This window comes from Mirounga angustirostris, unplaced genomic scaffold (genome assembly GCF_029215605.1).
Source record: "Mirounga angustirostris isolate CCGP_5_RB_7025 unplaced genomic scaffold, mMirAng1.0.hap1 SCAF_13, whole genome shotgun sequence".
In the NCBI taxonomy this organism is placed as follows: Eukaryota; Metazoa; Chordata; class Mammalia; order Carnivora; family Phocidae; genus Mirounga; species Mirounga angustirostris.
In genome coordinates this window covers 4602881-4621457 of record NW_026991721.1, presented here as the reverse complement: position 1 = coordinate 4621457, position 18577 = coordinate 4602881, and the positions used below count along the sequence as shown (strand labels likewise).

General features: G+C 43.9%; 1 protein-coding gene across 17 annotated transcripts in view; it reads left to right on the top strand.

Moving 5' to 3' along the window:
• Positions 1 to 18577, top strand: part of PPP6R3 (protein phosphatase 6 regulatory subunit 3) — a 139016-nt gene that overhangs the window by 105450 nt on the left and 14989 nt on the right. For 7 of the 17 annotated variants that reach the window (XR_010406768.1, XR_010406760.1, XR_010406761.1 and 4 more), the window contains 5 exons: positions 4502 to 4588; positions 9502 to 9599; positions 11183 to 11237; positions 12381 to 12511; positions 18123 to 18244. Coding sequence is in view for 7 of the 17 variants with exons in the window: in XM_064576067.1 (XP_064432137.1) it covers positions 4502 to 4588; positions 9502 to 9599; positions 11183 to 11237; positions 12381 to 12511; positions 18123 to 18244 (493 nt within the window). In the remaining 10 variants the exon portion in view is untranslated. The remainder of the gene's footprint in view (positions 1 to 4501; positions 4589 to 9501; positions 9600 to 11182; positions 11238 to 12380; positions 12512 to 18122; positions 18245 to 18577) is intronic. The other 10 variants (XR_010406765.1, XM_064576064.1, XR_010406764.1 and 7 more) reach the window with 5 other exon arrangements.

Genomic DNA, 18577 nt, shown 5'->3' with positions numbered 1-18577 from the left:
TATATCCTAGTGGGGATTAGAGACTGTGTTCCAGTGAGTATTATAAACCCAGCTTGATAAATGCAGTGGGTCTTGCCCTTGCAAAAATGTGCTACAGAATGGGAGCTTCACACTTCATGGAGCATGAAGTCTAAGTAAAAGCCATTCCTAAAATTGGCAGTTGAGTAATAGATTGCTTAGTCCCCGTCCCCTCCCCAAATAGATTAGATTAGATCCCCCCGTCTTGATGCCTTGACTTATTAGTTGGTTTTATGATGGCTCTGATACCTCTCTGAGAGTCCTTTCCAGTATATTTATAGGACTTGAGTCACCTGTAGTTCAGCACCAGATGTTTGGGTTATACCTTGTTACATGGCCCTGGCCTATTCTTACGTTCTAGCCACAACAAGGATTCGTTCATTAATGCACCAGACACTTACTGTGCTACCGGCTGTGGGCCTGAGGTCTGCTCACTGATGCAGGAAAACCTGTGTCAGTCCCAAGCTCTTACCACTTCTGGGGCAGCATTTGAGTTACCCTCTCTCTGAGGTCTTTGAAGTCCCTCAATCTGTTGACCTAATCACACCCAAGTATATACACAGTAGACTCATAGATTGTTATGTTTTTATGTTGGGAGTCTTATTATGAATGAAATTTGGTGTATTACTTACATCCAGAGACCTCTTTGCGGGTCTGTTGGTAAAAATGGGTAAACATTTAGACCTAGTATATCTAGGTAACATAGATGTATTGGTCCTGACTATGGAAGGCTGAGTTTGCTTCGTTCTCTGCCTTCCTTTCCATGGGGGAGAATGTTTTCTTCTGAAGTATTGGTGCTTCTTTCTCATCACTGATGAGCTTGTCCAGGGCGGCTGTGGAGAATGATACACATGTGCAGTTGTGAATTGCCTACAGATCCAGCAGGTTGGAGTAGAACCTCCCAGAGTTTGTGTTTCTAGCCAGCGTTGGTCATGTAGATGCCAGGGGCCCACAGCAGGACCCTGCTGTAGCCAGGAGGAAGAGTCTGTGACTTCCACATTTCACTTAGATTAACGTTCCAATCATGCTTATGATCTTTGTAGTAAGCCAGTCAGTCAAGATGAAAACACTCACTTGCTTGTCCTGTAACAACAGTTAATAAAACTGAAATTTTATTATGAAAGAAGCTCACTGTCTCGAAAGCTTTTAGTCACTGAAGCATCAAGAGTATACTTAGAACACATGTGGCTTGGTCAGAGCGTTCTTATGTGCTTGTTACTTGTTTGACAGTTAAGACTGTGTTCTTATTCGGTGGTGTGTTGGGATTCACTAATGCCGTAAGTATTTCAGTGACTACTGTGTGCCAGGCGCTGAAGCCATTGTAGTAAACTTGGTTGGTAAAAATCCCTGCCTCGGTGGAAACGGATGAACTCCAGGGAAGGGAGCCGGGGTTTGTTTTGGGTGGAAGTGCAATTTAGGATTAGGCAGTCTAGGAAAACCTCCTTGAGAAGGTCACATTTGTGTAGAGGCTTGAGCGAAGTGAATGGAGAAGAGCTAGTGCAGAAGCTGGTGTGTTGTCCAGAGGGAAAGAATGGGATGTGAGGTCCGAGGGGCTCTGCAGACCAGATCTCATACTGCTTTTACTCCACACAGGCCCCTTGGTTTGTAACCTTAGTGAGATGAAAAGCCATTAGGTATGGAATTGAGAAGGGACATAATCTGATGGACATTTTATTTATTTATTTATTTATTTTTAAAGATTTATTTTTATTTATTTGACAGAGACAGAGATAGCGAGAGAGGGAACACAAGCCGGGGGAGTGGGGGAGGGAGAAGCAGGCTTCCCGCCGAGCAGGGAGCCCGATGTGGGGCTCGATCCCAGGACCCTGGGATCATGACCTGAGCTGAAGGCAGACGCTTAACCGACTGAGCCACCCAGGTGCCCCGTGATGGACATTTTAAAAGATCGTTATGGCTGCTGGATTGGGAATAGACTGTAGTGGGGCAAGAGATCACACCAGGGAGACCGGTTGGCTGCCAGACAAGAGATGGTGGTGGCTTGCACTTGAGAGAGGTGGTAAGGGTGATGCAAAGTGATGAGCTTTTAGGTGATGTTTTGACAGTGGAGTGAATGGGGGTGGGCGGGGACAGAAGAAACCAGAAGGTCAATTTTAGCTGAGGAAGAAGGAGAAAACAAGGGGCATCTGCTGAGATGAAGATGCCTCAGAAGGGGTGTGTTTCTGCCGGGGACTCTGGTGGCTGCATCTGTGTGATGGACTAAGTGGGGTTCCAGTTAGCAAGTCCCCCTCCCCGCTGGGGGTTTGGTGGATTCAGTCATCTTTGTAGCCTGTTTTATTAGTAACGGTTTCAGACCAGGTATGGTGTGGGTAGAATCAGAATCACCACATCTTTCAGTACATAAATGCAGAAGTATGCATGTATTGTGTTACTAATAACTTCCTAAAACTTTCTTTTTGGAGAAAAAAGTATTCTTTTCAAAGATTTTATTTATTTGACAGAGAGAGAGAGAGAGAAGGAACACGAGCAGGGGGAGTGAGAGAGGGAGAAGCAGGCTTCCCGCTGAGCAGGGAGTGCGATGCGGGGCTCGATCCCAGGACCCTGGGATCATGACCTGAGCCAAAGGCAGATGCTTAACGACTGAGCCACCTGGGCGCCCCGAAAAAATTATTTTAAATACCTCTCAGAATTGTTTTGAGGATACAAGTTATGGAGAATATGTGAAAAGAGGTCAGACTGTCTGGCACATAGTAGTTGCTCACCAAAAACTAGTTTCTTACTCACCTTTCATTAATGAACTGATTCATTTTGTAGCAAAGAGTAAAACTATCAATGAGGAAACATGCATCCTGTTTGAACTTGGACAACAAGACGTGCTGGGAGTAGCCAAGTCTTTGTTGTTGTTGATGCTGCTGTTGTTGGTGTTCTCTCTTGTTTAGTTGACCTAGCTTGCTCTTTGAGTTGTCTTGTAATTCTGCACCCTGTCATGGGGTTGCACTCCTAAAACATATACTGGTTAATACAATTCCTGCGCTAACTTGCCCCCCGAGTAGCCGGAGTTCCTCTAAATGTACCGTAGTAGAATGCTTGACCTGCGCTTGGTTGCAGTCCTCCTGCCAGGTGCCAGCTGCCATGACCGAGCAGTTTTCTACCCCCTCCCTTCCACGCTCTGGCCAGGCTTTCCTGGAACGCCCCGCCCCCCGCCCCGCTGCACAGCTTTCCACACTCACTTGCTAAAGCTACGATTGACCCAAGCAGGCTCCCTTCATTGATCTCAAATCCTGCCTTTGACTTTATCAGGCCAGTTTCAGAATCAGAGTGTGAATGCTCTGTCTCTACTTCAGGGAGGATGAAGAAGGAATTAATTAGAAACACTGGGTTAGTCACTTGGTATAGTATCTTTACCAAAGATGGTCAAAGGAAAAAGAGGGTGATTTTATTCAGGGAGTGATGTATTCAGAATTTCGTCAGCCATACCACATGCAGACCTATTTGGATTCTACTCTGGGTTTCTTGAACCAGATGTTGGGACATCACAAAGCAAACCAGGCCAATATCTGGACCTCCAGGCTATTAGGCACAGCTTCAAGGGTTGGCACGTCCCGGCTGCTCATGTCTTCCCCCGATAACTGTGCTCTCTGCCGGTTACACTTTCTGTAAAAAGTAAAGGGTGAAGGACTCGGGAAATGCAGTGTAAGTTACCCTCAGAAGTACAGTTGCTTGTGTTAGAATTTTATAGACTGTTCCTATCTGTCATTTGGTATATAGCACTGGCTGTTACTTGTCCTCTGCCGAGTCATTTGTATGTCTTCGTTTCTAATTATTAATACATTTCCCCAATACTGTGTGTCACTTATGAACTAATAAAAAAGACCATGAATTGGTGAGCAGTTCATGTTTGTGTTCTTGTTTAAGTACTGTGAGTTGGTTGTCGGTCTTGAGGGCAGGGGCTACGTTTTAAGGGGCAGAAGATTTGGGGTCTTCTTAGGAGCAGGGTAGTACTGGCTCGGAGTCACATTTAGTGCTTACGGACAGTGTTTTTCCTAGAGTGGACAGGCATTGCAAGAAGTTAAAGTGAAATGCTGTATTTAAACCTGCCCTTCCCGGTGGCTCATTAGTAACCCCTGAGGATTGCAGTTTTACCCTTCAAGCTGGGCATTTACAAATTATATTTTATCTGAGCCATTCCTTCTACCTTCCCTTCATAAACATTAATAATTGGAGATCATTGTTAAAATGACTTAAATGGAGTAACTAACATCTTACCTGTTTTCTGGTGGTATCAGTAACGAGACAAATAAAAATACAGACGGGCAACAAAGGGACAGGTAACCTGACCTCTGATTGAGTGAAGTGGGCGTTTGAATTATTTGGGTGGATTTTACAACTTAACTGTTAACTTACTTTTGTTCTTGCTGTTGTTACACATTGAGAGTAAAACTAAATGTGATTTTTCCATTTAAATGCTGATAAAAATGTCCAAAACTTTTCTGTTAAATAGTTTTTTACATTTTTATGCATATAGGTTACAACCTGCCATATTCATTCATCCAGTGATGATGAAATTGACTTTAAAGAAACGGGTTTCTCACAGGATTCTTCTTTGCAGCAAGTGAGTCATGCCTAAAGCTTTGCTTTTTGTTTTTATTTTAAATGCTTCGTCTCGTTGCCATCTCTGGGTTCACTTCAGAGGCAGGTTACACACAGGATGTGATTTGGGGCTCCTTACTAGTTAGGCAGAGCGTTCACAATAGGAACTGTTGGGTATATGAGAGGAGCATTTGTACTGATTGTATTTCCAGGAAATGTTTCGTACCTGATAACAACAATGCTGGGTCGGGTAAACTTCCAGATTTGAAAGAACGGAATGGTTTTGCAAGTGTCTCAGACATGCTCGTTATGCAGACCTGTGCAGTAGTTGTTTCCGCTTAAAGATTCCTATAGTTGAGACCTGTGGGTAAGAATAATGGGAATAACACTTTTAATGTCAGTAAAAGTAACTTTCAAAAAAATCTCTGAACTAGATGGCTTACATGTTCCTAATATCTTTAAGGTCTTTTATAGTGACTCCTAAATGAAGTTTCACTTGAAGTAATTCATTGCCACCCTACCCTCCTACCCCACATTCATCTCCATTTATTAGCTGCTTATACTTTTTGTGGGGGAGAAAACGATACAAAAATACATGCACTGATTTATCCATCACTCACTCATTGGTGGTTCTTGGGGAGGCGACCGATGATTTCGCAATCTTGACTGGGTGTTGGATTTGGGCTTCTCGTTCAGTTTACCAGCTCTTCATGTGGAGAAATCATCCTCAGTTGGGACCAGATCTTGGCATGTCAGCTTCTCTGGTGCGGCGGTATGGCTGATGTCCCCTTCCCACCCGGCACTGACTGTTGGCTTGGCTTCTTTTTTCTCAGTCTTTAAGGCTCATCTCTTACCAGGGCCAGGGTGAAGCTTCTGATGACTCTGCTGACCCTGTCTTTTTGGCATCTGGTAAAGGTTGAGCTAAGCAGCTGCTTGGTTTTGATACTAAGTCAGTTTAACATTCATGTTCTCAGGACGGGTCTGCAGTGGTTCTTTCACTTCACTGGCTTCTCCATTGGTTCTTGACGCCGCTGCCCTTCGGGAGCTCAGCTCCCGGGATGAGGGGCGGGGAGCAACGAGCCCAGAGAGGGAGATGTGGAGCAGCATGGCCTTCTTCCTTGCTGCCGTCCTCTTGCCTCGGCTTGCTCTTGGGCAGCACTGGCCGCCCGGGTTGCCCGCCTGGCTCATTGTGGTCCTCGGGCCTACAGGCACTTCTTTCTTGGCCCAGGAAGCACTTCGACCCTAGCCTTTCTGCCCCACTGAAGCACCTGGAGAGTATTGAAATAGTCTGCTGGGCCTGGCATGAACGCCAGCGCTGCACACTGCTCCACCCTGGAGGTGAAGCTCGGGGCTATAAAATGTAAGTTATCAAGGTGATTCTGAACCTGTTGAAATTGCTTTAAGAAAAGAATGCCCTAACACCTGTTTGTAAATAAGCCAATAACTTTGGAACTTTGGGTGGCTGATTTAGTCTAGGAGTGGGAATGTTTAGTTACCTGGAAGGTGGGGTTCCCTTCTCGTGCAGTCTGATTCCATGGCTGTTGTGGGGAGACATTTTTCTGGCGTTTTTTGGGGGTTGACCGACTGCCGACGTGCACGTGTGGCTGTCCCCATCACAGAAGTGTCACACTGGCAGAGCCCTCAGCAGCCTGCTGTCCTGTGGCGGTCATCCGCTTTGTGGAGCCCTCCGAAGTAGGAGAACTCAGTCCTTGCTGCTGGACAGGCCTCTAGTAAAGCTATAAATCAGTCATGGATCATTTTGCAAATAAGAAATACGTTTCCAAACGTGTTCCACTTTTTTTTTTTAATTTGAAAAGACAAGTTTAAGAATTTTATGGTGGTCTCCATTATAATTAGAATATTAGTTTATATATATATCCATTACAGTTTCTCATTCACATTTGAAGTTAGGTCTCATATTGGTAAAGTCCTGAGTGTAGAGACTTAGGACAGGTCATTTAACAAGGTTGCCTGATCATGTCACCATGTTTGACATGGGGCCGTGGGCCGTATTTGGCTCAGGGAATGCCTCACAGCTTTTGTGCCCCTTGACCCGTTTGGTTTTGTCTTCTGTCCCTTCTGGTTTCCTCACCTCTAGTGTTTGACTCTTTCCTTCTGATTCTGTCTGAAAGAGGTGTGGAGGGTGAGGAGGTCTTCCTCTTGCCGGATCTGGAGAATTAGGGCTGACTGCTGCAGACGGGCTCCAGAGGCCTGATTGGCTGCCTCCCACTCCCCCATCCAAGCAGGCTTGTTCACAGGCAGTCACATGAGATGCGGCACCTCCAAAGAGATTTGCTTATAAAGCGGTAGGCTCTCACTTGTCAGTGACTTGAACAGTCCCTGGCTTTGGCCAGGCTGATGGTTCTAGGAAGTGTGGGTTTGGGGGTTTTTTCTTAATAATGAAATTTTTAATATTACACAGCCATATGGTGCTTTCCAGACTTGGATTTCTCCATGTCTAGAGTACTTTTTCTATAGCTTTAAATATAATACAGTAACGGTCTTCACGGATGTGGCTTTTGGAAGCTCTGATAGCTTTATTAGTAAAAATTGTATTTGAAACCTGAAGTTCTTTGCTAGCTTGTATCTTCCTAGAAGCTGTAGTAGACTTAGAACAAATGAGGACTACAGTTTGTTGTTTTTCTTTTTCCTCTGAGTTACTGCATGGAAGTTACTTGGGTCTGTCAGTGGCTTTATCTCCCTAGGTAGATGAATGAATAGAGAGAGAGACAGACAATGTAAGTATGTGTATTCACATGTATACATTTATAATGTATTTATTTATTATTTATTTATTTATTTTTAAATGATTTTTTTTTTTTTAAGATTTTATTTATTTATTTGACAGAGACAGAGACAGCGAGAGCAGGAACACAAGCAGGGGGAGTGGGAGAGGGAGAAGCAGGCCTCCCGCCGAGCAGGGAGCCCGATGTGGGACTCAATCCCAGGACCCTGGGATCATGACCTGAGCCGAAGGCAGTCGCTTAACCAACTAAGCCACCCAGGCACCCTATAATGTATTTAGTGTTTGCATGCTCTTCATGAAGCATTTAAAGAAACACTTTTGGGAACATTTCTTTCCTTTTGTACCCAAAAAGATTCATAATACAAATACCAGTGTCACAAAAAAAGTAAAAGGGAAAAAAAGGATCAAACGAAACAACTGGGGAGGGACATTTTCCCTTGTGTGACCAAGTTTCTAATCTGTAAATAAACTGAGAGCCTGGCTTATGCCGCTTGCTCAGAAGAATGATTTCATGATTCTTAACCATGAAGGTGGTTTTACCATTTTACCTTATAAAAGATAAAGATGCAATTCAGAGGAATTGGCTTCTTTCTTGTTGGTTTTTATGAATATGAGTACTGCATACCATATTTTTCATTCATATATCCAAGACTCAGCCCTGCCTGGCAGAACTTGTCCCTGCCTTTCTCCGTCCACCAGTTCTCCCCTGGCTCGGCCTTGGCGTGCCTTACCAAGTGCGCTCCTGTGAGGCTGGCCCCCCGGCCCCCATGTTCAGACAGTATCCCCTCTGTGGGCAGGAAAGGGGATGGCATGGAAGTGTGCGAGTGAGCAGAGGGGCGGTGGGGCTCTCGAGTTAGAAAAAAGTGAGGTTTTAGGTTCTGAGTAAACTAGATACCACTTTTTTCAGACCTAAGGAAGAGATGCCTTCCAAAGCCAAATATAAGGTTTATTTTTTAATCATCTTCAATTTGGATTATCCATGCCATAATTCCCTGCCACCAGAATGAGTAAACAGGAATTAATGGTAGAGGCATTTTTGCAGCAGATGTCTGCAGGGTGGGATCTGTGGGCTGTGCTCAAAAGGAGAACCAAGGAGGATTCGGTTTCACTCCGTTGTAGCTGCCTCCATCCCAGCAAGTGGCCTCAGGTTGATGTCTTTAGTTCAGCCACCAGCTACTGCTCATGCCCCTGGTATGGGGCTCACCTGGAGGAAAAAGCTTTCTCATCTGTCCAGAGCTCTGTCCACAAGACAGCATGCATATTGTTATTTATTTGCCTCCGTATTTATTGTTTGGGGTAGAATGAGGAGTGGCACTTGCTTATCTTCATTGTCCTTCACTCCTGACTGATAATGTACAGCACATTCGCGCATCTCTCTTGCTCCACTGGGCCTGCTTGTTTTAAATCAGAAGATCAACATTTTTGTGAAGTCCATTTTAACATTCCCCCATTTCTCACCTAAGAAAACCCAAATGAGCCTGATGCTTTCTAGAAATGGCGTAGGAGACAGAACAGGTTCCTCTATGGATCTTACAGTTGTAGGCTTCTCAGAGTGATGTCAGATCAGTGTTAACACTTTGTCCTCTCTCTCTAAGGTAGGTAGGGTAGAAATTACTTTCATACTCTTCCCAGCCTCTGAGACAGAAGTCTTTTTTTTAAGAAAATGAAGTGTTTCTGAACTTTGTGTTGTAGGATTATGATTGTGATTCTTAGTTGTTTGACCTCTGGTGCGATGTTACTGTAGTGGATTGGGGGTGGGACATACAGAGGGAGGTCGGGTGGTCACCACTTACTGGATCTTAGGTTAAGGTTGGTTGTGTCCAGAGGTGATTGATACATCTTATAATTTCAGACTGTCATGTGTCACTTGATCACCTCTTCCAACAAGACTTAACCCAGACCTCTCTCTAAAGATAATTCTCAATAGAGGACAGAGTGGTCACTTAACATTGCTTACAGTGACATGTGCATTAGAATGACTTGTGGGCCAAATTCCAAACATTTCCCTTTTTGGGTAAATTGTGTCTGAAATTATTTGATTTTTTTTTTTTTTTCTTAGAAAAACACACCAACTTTTTAAGCCCTAAGGCTGTAATAAATAAGATGGTTTCTGGAACACAAATGGGCAAATAGTATGTAGAATGTCATTAGAATCATTATATCACTGTCACTGGTCCTGGGGTTGCCAGGCCTTTTCTGATTATCAGATGCAACAAATGACGTCCAATTTTATTGACCAGTTTGGCTTCAACGATGAGAAGTTTGCAGATCAAGATGACATTGGCAAGTGAGTATATTTTCATGTTTCCCTCTCTCATGCACTCCTGCTTCTCGTGAGATATGTGATTCTCCTGGGCTCTGGGCACTCTTCCACATTCGTGTGTTAAGAGGAGCCTGTCCTCCCAGGTGTCCCTATAGCTCTGGCCTGTCGGGCACTGAAGCAGCCAGAGGACAGGAAGGGATGAGAGCATCACTCCCGCACAGAGGGGCTGCCGCTGGGCGTGGCCTCTCACAGAAGCTTGTTCATACTTAGACTGAGCTTCTCCCAGGAACTGGAATCGCTGCTCTGCCCCTTTCCATTGTCGTGCTGGTTAGCGTGACGCAGAGTAGCGAGTCCGTGCTGTAGTTGGTGGTTCCCTCCCATCAGCAGCTGGGATCCTGTTGTGGCAGGAGCAGCTCCCCATGTGGCTTCTCTGGTTGACCCACCGTAAGGGAGGGTTGGGTGTTGGGAAGGCAGTCAGGCCACTCGTTCTGCAGGCGGGGGAAGAGGAGCGGCGAGATGGGGATGATTGGTACTGTACCAAATTAATGAATGAAAAACGTGTGGGTGGTCCACAGCAATGAAAACAAATGGCCTAGCATCTGGCCTCAGGAAAGGAGAGGTATTTATGCATAAAGTATTTACGAGGGGGTATTCTAGCTCACTGAGGACAGACTTGAATATCAGATGGCTTCTCTCACGGGGCAGTGCCCGATGGTGCTCGTCAGCACCCGGTGCGTGTGTGGCTCCTTGCTCACAGTTGAGCGCCAGCCGGCGGTGCTGTCTCCTGTCACCAGGGGCAGTTTCTAGCACGTGAGAAGCCCTGATTGTACTGTGCGACTTGCTGTGTGAGCGCAGTGGATGGAGGCTTCACTGTAAGCAGAGTAAGGGTTAAAGGCTGTTGGCTGCCCTAAGAATCAGCTCGTTTAGATCCAAAAAGAACAAGGACTGTCCGCGTGGTGTTTATGTCTGTGCGCCAGAGGCACTCACACCAGAGCCTGCAGGCTCCCCTATCTCCACGCTCAGTAAATGTTACTAGTTAGGAATCTGTCTCTTTAAAATTTATATTGGGTGCTTGGAATAATGATTGATTAGAACAGATCTTGTAAAAATTATACTTACAAAGTTAGCGTTCATGGGCTAGGAGTTTTTACCCCTCCTTTCTTCCTGATTATGCCATATTACAGGATTTGGGGGAAGTCTATTCTGTGTATAAATTTGGCCATCCCTGGAGAAAGTTCAGTGTCTTGACAGCTCTTGGGTACTTTTTCATGTTTTTGACTTATTTCTTCTTTGCTAATAGCCTATTTCTTGGCCAAGTAAGTATGGCCCAGGGAACCATGGTTGTTACCGTGGATGTTAAAAATCTTTTGTAGGAAGGCTTCAGGGGCGTGTTTATTCTGTCTTAAAGGCCTCCCTGCCTGCCTTTCCACCCTGTATGAGTTCCTTAATACCAAGGAAAGAAGCATCATTTAATGCAAGCAGGTTTTTGCTTTGCTTGTGGAGATTTTAAATGATAGTGTGAATATTTTAAATTTGAAATGTTTTGTGAATAGTTTCTGTTAGTCTATAGGTAATTAACTGTTCCTATACTTATATTTTGTTTACAGTGTTTCTTTTGATCGGGTATCAGACATCAACTTTACTCTGAATACAAATGAAAGTGTAAGTATTAATGCTTCGTCTCATGAGCAACAAGGTATATGAGGGGTGGACCAGGGGGAGCTGGGATCCGTCAGAGTACGCATACAGGTGCCGCATGCGCCGGGACCCTCTCCGAGAGCTCCAGGAAACTTCATCTTAGGCTGGTATTACTTCACCAACTCACATGACCTTCATGCTCCCTGTGGGTGTGAGTTTGCAACCATGGTTTAAGATATGGCAGGGCTGAGAAAACCCGGGTCACTTGTGATTGCAGTGTAGACATGTAGCTTCAAATACTGCAGTTTGGGTCCAGCCAGCCGCCTTTTACTTCAGCTGTATGTCACCAGGAGAGAAACTTGGGCTAGATCAGGGCCAGCTTGTCATCCCCAGGCAGGGCTCAGACACCAGGTCAGCCCCGGTAGCAGGTGATGTGGGATTAGTGTTATTTGAGTGGGCAAGTCTTGATTTTTATGTTAATTAACATGAGAGACCACTGGTTTATTTGCTGATGTGATAAGGTGGAAACTCCTGATTGCACTGTTGACACTCATCACTGTGGAGCCGGACTGGTAAAAGCAGAGGAGATGTAGGTTGCTTTCCTATTAGGGCAGATGTGGGACTGCATCTCAGGTGGTGGGGCAGGGAAGCTCTCGGAAGTAACCCAGTGCTTTACCAGATGAGAGCGAGTCCGTGATGACAGTGTAGACTCCTGTATGGGCCTTTTGAATCCAGTCTTTTGGGGGAGCTTCTTTGAAGTTTTGAATCCATTCTTTTTGGGGGAACTCTGTTACATAAAAGCTGACATTAGATGCTTTTACATCTTATTTTGGTGTATATTAGGCACTGTCTTTAAAAGGAAATGAAGGGGGCATCTGGGTGGCTCAGTCAGTTAAGGATCTGACTTGATTTCAGCTCAGGTCATGATCTTAGGGTTGTGATATCAAGCCCTGCATTGGGCTCCACGCTCTGTGGCGAGTCTGCTTGAGATTCTCTCCCTCTCCCTCTGCCCTTCCCCCCACTTGTGTATGCGCACTCGCTCTCTAAAATAAATCTTCAAAAAAGAAAAAGGAAATGAAAAACACAATTTATATCGGTAACTTTTGGGGGAAATAATTTGATTTTTAAGTTTGTTTTGTTCTTTTTCTCTCACTTGTTTTTATTTAGGGAAATATTGCCTTGTTTGAAGCATGTTGTAAGGAGAGAATACAGCAGTTTGATGATGGTGGCTCTGATGAGGAAGACATCTGGGAGGAAAAGCACATTGCCTTTACACCAGAATCCCAAAGACGATCCAGGTGAGAGAGTGTGTTACAGTAGCAGTAATACCCAGTGCATAAAGTAAATGATGGTTAGGAGACATATACTGTATCCTGTGCAGATGTATATATGTGACCTAGAGACCAGTGCTTCTGTCATGATCAGAAATACCCTTGTTTTGGGGCACCTGGGTAGCGCAGTCAGTTGAGCGCTCAGGTCTTGATCCCGTGGTTGTGAGTTTGAGTCCCACATTGGGCTCTGCACTGGGTGTGGAGCCTACGTAAAGAGAGAGAAAGAAATGCCCTTGTTAGCTGATGTGAGGTGGTACCGTACTCCTGTCTGCAGTGTGACAGGATGTGGATGAGTGAAGGTGATGAACTTGAAAATGCTGGAAGTGTTTAGATAGTTCATAAAGCGGCACGACACAGCCTCTTCTGAATGGGAGGTGTTGCTGAGCAATGTAGTATAAAGTGCTCTGAGTAGATGTTCCCTTACCAGGAACAAATGGCAGCAGCTGAGTTATGTATTGTTTCCTAGGAAAAACTAAAAGTTTCCCCAAGAAAGAGAAAAGTTTTTGTTTTTTTTTTTTAAAGATTATGTTTATTTATTTGACAGAGACACAGCGAGAGAGGGAATACAAGCAGGGGGAGCGGGAGTGGGAGAGGGAGGAGAAGCAGGCTTCCTGCCAAGCAGGGAGCCCGATGCAGGGCTCGATCCCAGGACCCCGGGATCATGACCCAAGCCAAAGGCAGAGGCCTAACGATTGAGCCACCCAGACGCCCAGAGAAAAGTTGTTTCTAAAAGTTAATCTAACTTGGGGAGACAGAGTCCTGTCTCCTTTGGGATCAGTCCAGTTGGTTTTTTAATTTTTTTCCCTCTCTAATTTATTGAAGTTACTGTAGCCCAAGAACCTATATACATTTTTGCTTCAGTACACAGGGAGTTCTTGTTATCTGAGTATCCATTACTAGAACCTTCGTAGTTGAGAGAATAGCAGCTGAACCTTCATTTTTATTTTATTTATTTTTAATAAGTAATGTTTCCACATGGCATACAATTCAGAGAAAACAGAATATACAGTGGAAGTCAAACTCCCTCCCGGCCCCTGTCCCCTGGCCATTTATTCCTCTTGGAGAACAGAGCATGCCGACATCACCTGCCTGTTCTCTGCGTGCCCAGCGGTTATGTCGTGTCTCTTAGGAAGGCTTCTTGCTTTAGGTTACAGAAGACCCAGCTGTGGCTCAAACCAGGGAAAGTGTACTTGTCTCATGATCCACAGCTGTTGAAGGTCATTAAACCTAGCTTTTTTTATGCCCACTTTTCCATCTTCTTTTTTTTTTTTTAAAGATTTTATTTATTTTTTAGAGAGCGAGCGAGAGAGAAACAGCATGAGAGGGGAGAGGGTCAGAGGGAGAAGCAGGCTCCCCGCTGAGCCGGGAGCCCGATGTGGGACTCGATCCCAGGACCCCGGGATCATGACCCGAGCCGAAGGTAGACGCTTAACCATCTGAGCCACCCAGGCGCCCCCCATCTTCTGCACATTGTAATCACAAGGTAGCTGCAGCTCCAGGAGCAGGAAGCAAGAGACAGATACCTTCGTGACGATTTTTTTAAATTTAATTTAATTTTTTTTTTTAAGATAAAGCCCCAGTCAGACTTGTTTGTCACCATTTGCTATGAAATTTTGGTCCTCATGTTGAGTGTATTCACTAAATGGCCATTGCCTACTGCCATCTATGCTCTGGGGGCAGACTGTCCTCACACGTTGTTACAGCATTGCGGTACTGTTTGTAGAGAGTGTAGGGAAGTATGGTGGTGAAGACAGTATCTGAAGGACGTGACAGTTGATCCCCAGAAGGAACACAGGATGATGAGAAAAGGCAACTTTTTATTATTTTTAACAGCTCTGTTGAGGGATAATTGACATATAATAAATTATATAAGTTATACAGTGTGATAAGTTTGGACATATGAATATATCCATGAATACATCCATGAAACCATCATCTCAATCAAGATCATGAACTTACCCATCACCTGCAAAAGTTTCCTCCTGTCCTTTTATATTGCCTTCTCCCATCTGCTTTTTGTTCCTTTAGAATGATTAGTGTTTTCTGAAGTATTATATAAATCAAATTACATATTACCTACTTAATGTTGCTTCTTCCACTTAACATTATTTTTGAGAGTCATTCATGTTGGGTGATGTATCAGTAGTTCATTCTTTTTTTATGGTTGAGTAGTGTTCCGTCGAATGCGTGTACTACTCACCAAGTGGGTGAATTTGTTTATTCATTTGCCTGCTGATGGACATTTGGGTTTCTAGTTTTGGGGTATGATTCACTTGAGAATAGACTCTGTAAGTTATGGATGTATATTGTGGGCCCTAAGGCAACCACTCAGCAACAAAACAAGAAATTATAGTTAATAAGCCAACAAAGGAAATTAAATCATAAAAACTATCTAAAAGAGGGCAAAAAAATAAAAGGCAGCTGGGACACACAGAAAACAGCTAGCAGTATGATAGCATTAAAACTAGGCAGCCCCATCAGGAATCATTGAATACTATTAAATAAGTGATCCCAAAACCCCAGTTAAAGTGAAGAGATTGTCAGATTGGATAAAAAATCAGGTCTCACATATGCTGCCTATGAGAAATAATTGAAATACAAAGACACAAACAGGTTAAAAGAAAAGGTAGAACATCTACCTATTTAATAATAAAGCAGATTTCAGAGGAAAGGGGTAAAGGAAGGGTCATAACAGGGTCAGGTCTTTAGGAAGACATAACACTTTGAAATGCCTATGTACCTAATAACAGAGCTTCAAAATAACGGAGCAAAAGCTGAGAAAACTGCAAAAGAAATAGACAGATCCACAGTTCTGGTCCTGTGCTCCAGCGCTCCTCCTCGGGTGATGGATAACGGGCAGAAATCAGCCAAGACCCAGAACACATGATACTGTCCGCTTTCGTGACGCTGCTGGACATTTGCAAAGCTCCCCACCCAGCAGCAGCAGGGCAGGCACTGTTTCCAAGGGTCACAAGATACTCATGCCAAGAGAGGTCGTATTCGGGCCATAAAGCCAATCTCAGTAAATTCCAGAGGTTTCAAGTCCTACCAAGTATGTTCTCTGACACCAGTGAAATTAAATTAGAACTCAGTAACAGACCCCTAGAAAACCTCCAAATATGTGGAAACTAAGTAACAAGTGAGTTACAGAAGAAATCAAAGGGGGTATTCAAAGGATCATTTTTTTACTGTTTATATTAAGAAAGCAGAAACCTCTCAAACCAGTGACCTTTGCTTCCACCTCAAGAAACCAGAATGAAGGGCAAACAGAACAACAGTGGAGGAAATGGTTGCAGTCAAAAGCTGTTCTTTGAGAAGATCGAGGAAGTTGATGCTCCTCTGGGCAGAATGGTCAGGAGAAAAAGGAATGGCTCGTCCCAGGAATGAGCCAGGTGACATCACTGCTGGTACTAAAAGAATAAAAAGGGAATATTGTAAACAACTCTGTGCCAATAAACCTAACAACTTAGACAGTCTTTGAAAGACACAGGCTACCAAAACTCAAAACAAAAAGAAAAAAACCCCAAATAGTCCTTTACCTACCAAAGAAGTTGAATTTTTAGTTTAAAACTTCCCACATACACACAAAAACTCCAGGCCCAGATGGTTTCTCTGGTGAATTCTACCAAACATTTCAGGAATTAGACCAGCTTTATAAAAGCTTCTAGAAAATGGAAAAGGAGGGAATGGTGCCCATGTCATTCTGTGAGGCCACATCAGTGTGACCTGATAACCAAAGCTGACATGACAAGAAAAATGACTCAGTTATTCTCATAACGTGGATGCAGAAACTCTCATAATGTGGTTTTAGTAAATAAATGCAACAATAATACATCATGACCAAGGAGGGTTTATTTCAGAAATATGAGTTGGTTTAACATTTGAAAATCAATCAATAAGCATGTGGCTGAATCCAGCATCTATACCTGATAAGAATTCTTAGCAAACTGGAGACAGAAGAGAATTTCTTTAACGTGATTAAAGCTTCTACAATAAATCTACAGCTGGCAGCACAGTAAAAACGGAATGATTTCCCCCAAAGATGGGGAACAAGACAAAAGATGTTTGCTCTTACCACAGCTTTTCAGGATTGTTGCTGGGGCTTCTCACCAGTACAATAAGTCAAGAAAAAGAAAAGCCATCTAGATTGGAAAGGAAAGGGTAAAAATTATCTTTCTTCACAGACAGCAGTTCTTGTCCATGTAGAAAATTTGTTGTTGAAATCTACGAAAAGATTATTAGAACAATTAAGTAGGTTTGGCATGATTGCACGGTGCTAGGTCTATATAATTGTAGTTCTATACAATTCCAACAAACAGAATTGAAGTTACTAAATAATCCTATTCATAGTAGCAACAAAATATTAAATACGTAAGGATAAATCTGGCAAGATGTGTTAAGACTTGGACACTGAAAATTACAAGGCAGCTGAGAGAAATAAGAATTGATGAATGTTTATGATTTGGAACTCAATATTGTTAACATGCCCATTCTCCCCAGATCTAGAATCAGTGTAATCTCAAGTAAAATGATAATAGGTTTTTTAGTAACTGTCGACAAGCTAGTACTTAAATTCAAATGAAAATGCAAAGGAGCAAGAAGAGCCAAAACAGCTTTCATAAAGAATGGAATTAGAAGACTCCCGACAGTACCTGATTTCAAAATATAGTAATTGAGATCTAGTGTGATCAGTAAGACAGAATAGTTCTGGGGACTGAAAAGAGTATAAATTAAGTAGGCTTAGAGGCAGCTGACTTCTGATGCAGGTGCAAAAGCAGTTCCGTGGAGAAAGGATAGTCTTTTGAACAGATAGTTCTGGAACAGGTGAACATCTGTATGCAAAATGCTCAGTCCATACCTTTTACCATATATACACATGGATTCCAAATTCCATATATACATGGATTCCAAATGGATCTTAAACCTAAATGTGAAGCATCAGACTATAAAACTTACAGTAGAAAATCCTTGTGACCTTGGGTTAGGGAAAGATTTCTGAAATAGGATGCCAAAAACACTGCATGAAAGGAAATTTTCATAAGCTCAACCTTGTCAAAGTTAAGCACTTCTACTCGGCTAGTGACACTAGTAAGAAGGAAGGGACGGTGCATAGACTTGGGGAGGACATTTGCAATCACGCGCCTGACACAAGGCTTCTCTGGAGGGTGCAGAAAGGACTCCCAGGGCTCTGTAAGAATTAAAGACAGTAACCTGTTTCTTAAACTGTACTACAGATGTGAGAAGACCCTTCAGAAAAGATGTGTGGGTGGGAGATGGGCACATGAGAAGCAGCTCAGCATCTTGGCCATGAGGGAAGTGCATGTGAGCGCCACAATGAGATACCTCTAGGCCCTCTTAGAAGGCGGCTTGTAGATGTGCCCCAAATGTTCGCGCAAAGCCAGGGGCCAGCGGGAACAGCTGAGAGCAGTTAGGCGGCACACTCACGAAGGCGGGAATGAATCGGTTGACGTGCATATGACTTTTTCTTACTGGATGACCTTCAGAATGTTCTGGATTTAGGTGATGACTGACAGGCAGCATTAACTATTTCGGTCTCCTCCCACCCCCCACCCCCCAGCTCGGGGAGTACAGACAGTGAAGAAAGTACAGACTCTGAAGAAGAAGACGGAGCGAAACAAGACTTGTTTGAACCCAGTAGTGCCAGCACAGAGGATAAAATGGAGGTAGACTTGAATGAACGTAAGTCATCTTCTTTTCATCTGTATTAGTCACTGTGTGTTGGAAATGTGTTTTAAAACGAGGCATTCTAGGGGCACCTGGGTGGCTCAGTCGTTAAGCGTCTGCCTTCGGCTCAGGTCATGACCCAGGGTCCTGGGATCGAGTCCCGCATCGGGCTCCCTGCTCCTCGGGAAGCCTCCTCCCTCTCCCACTCCCCCTGCTTGTGTTCCCTCTCTCGCTGTGTCTCTGTCAAATAATAAATAAAATCTTAAAAAAACCAAAACAAAAACGAGGCACTCTGATCTGCAGGATGGGAGTTAGGCTGAAACACAGTCTTCTGAGTCCCCTTGGAGG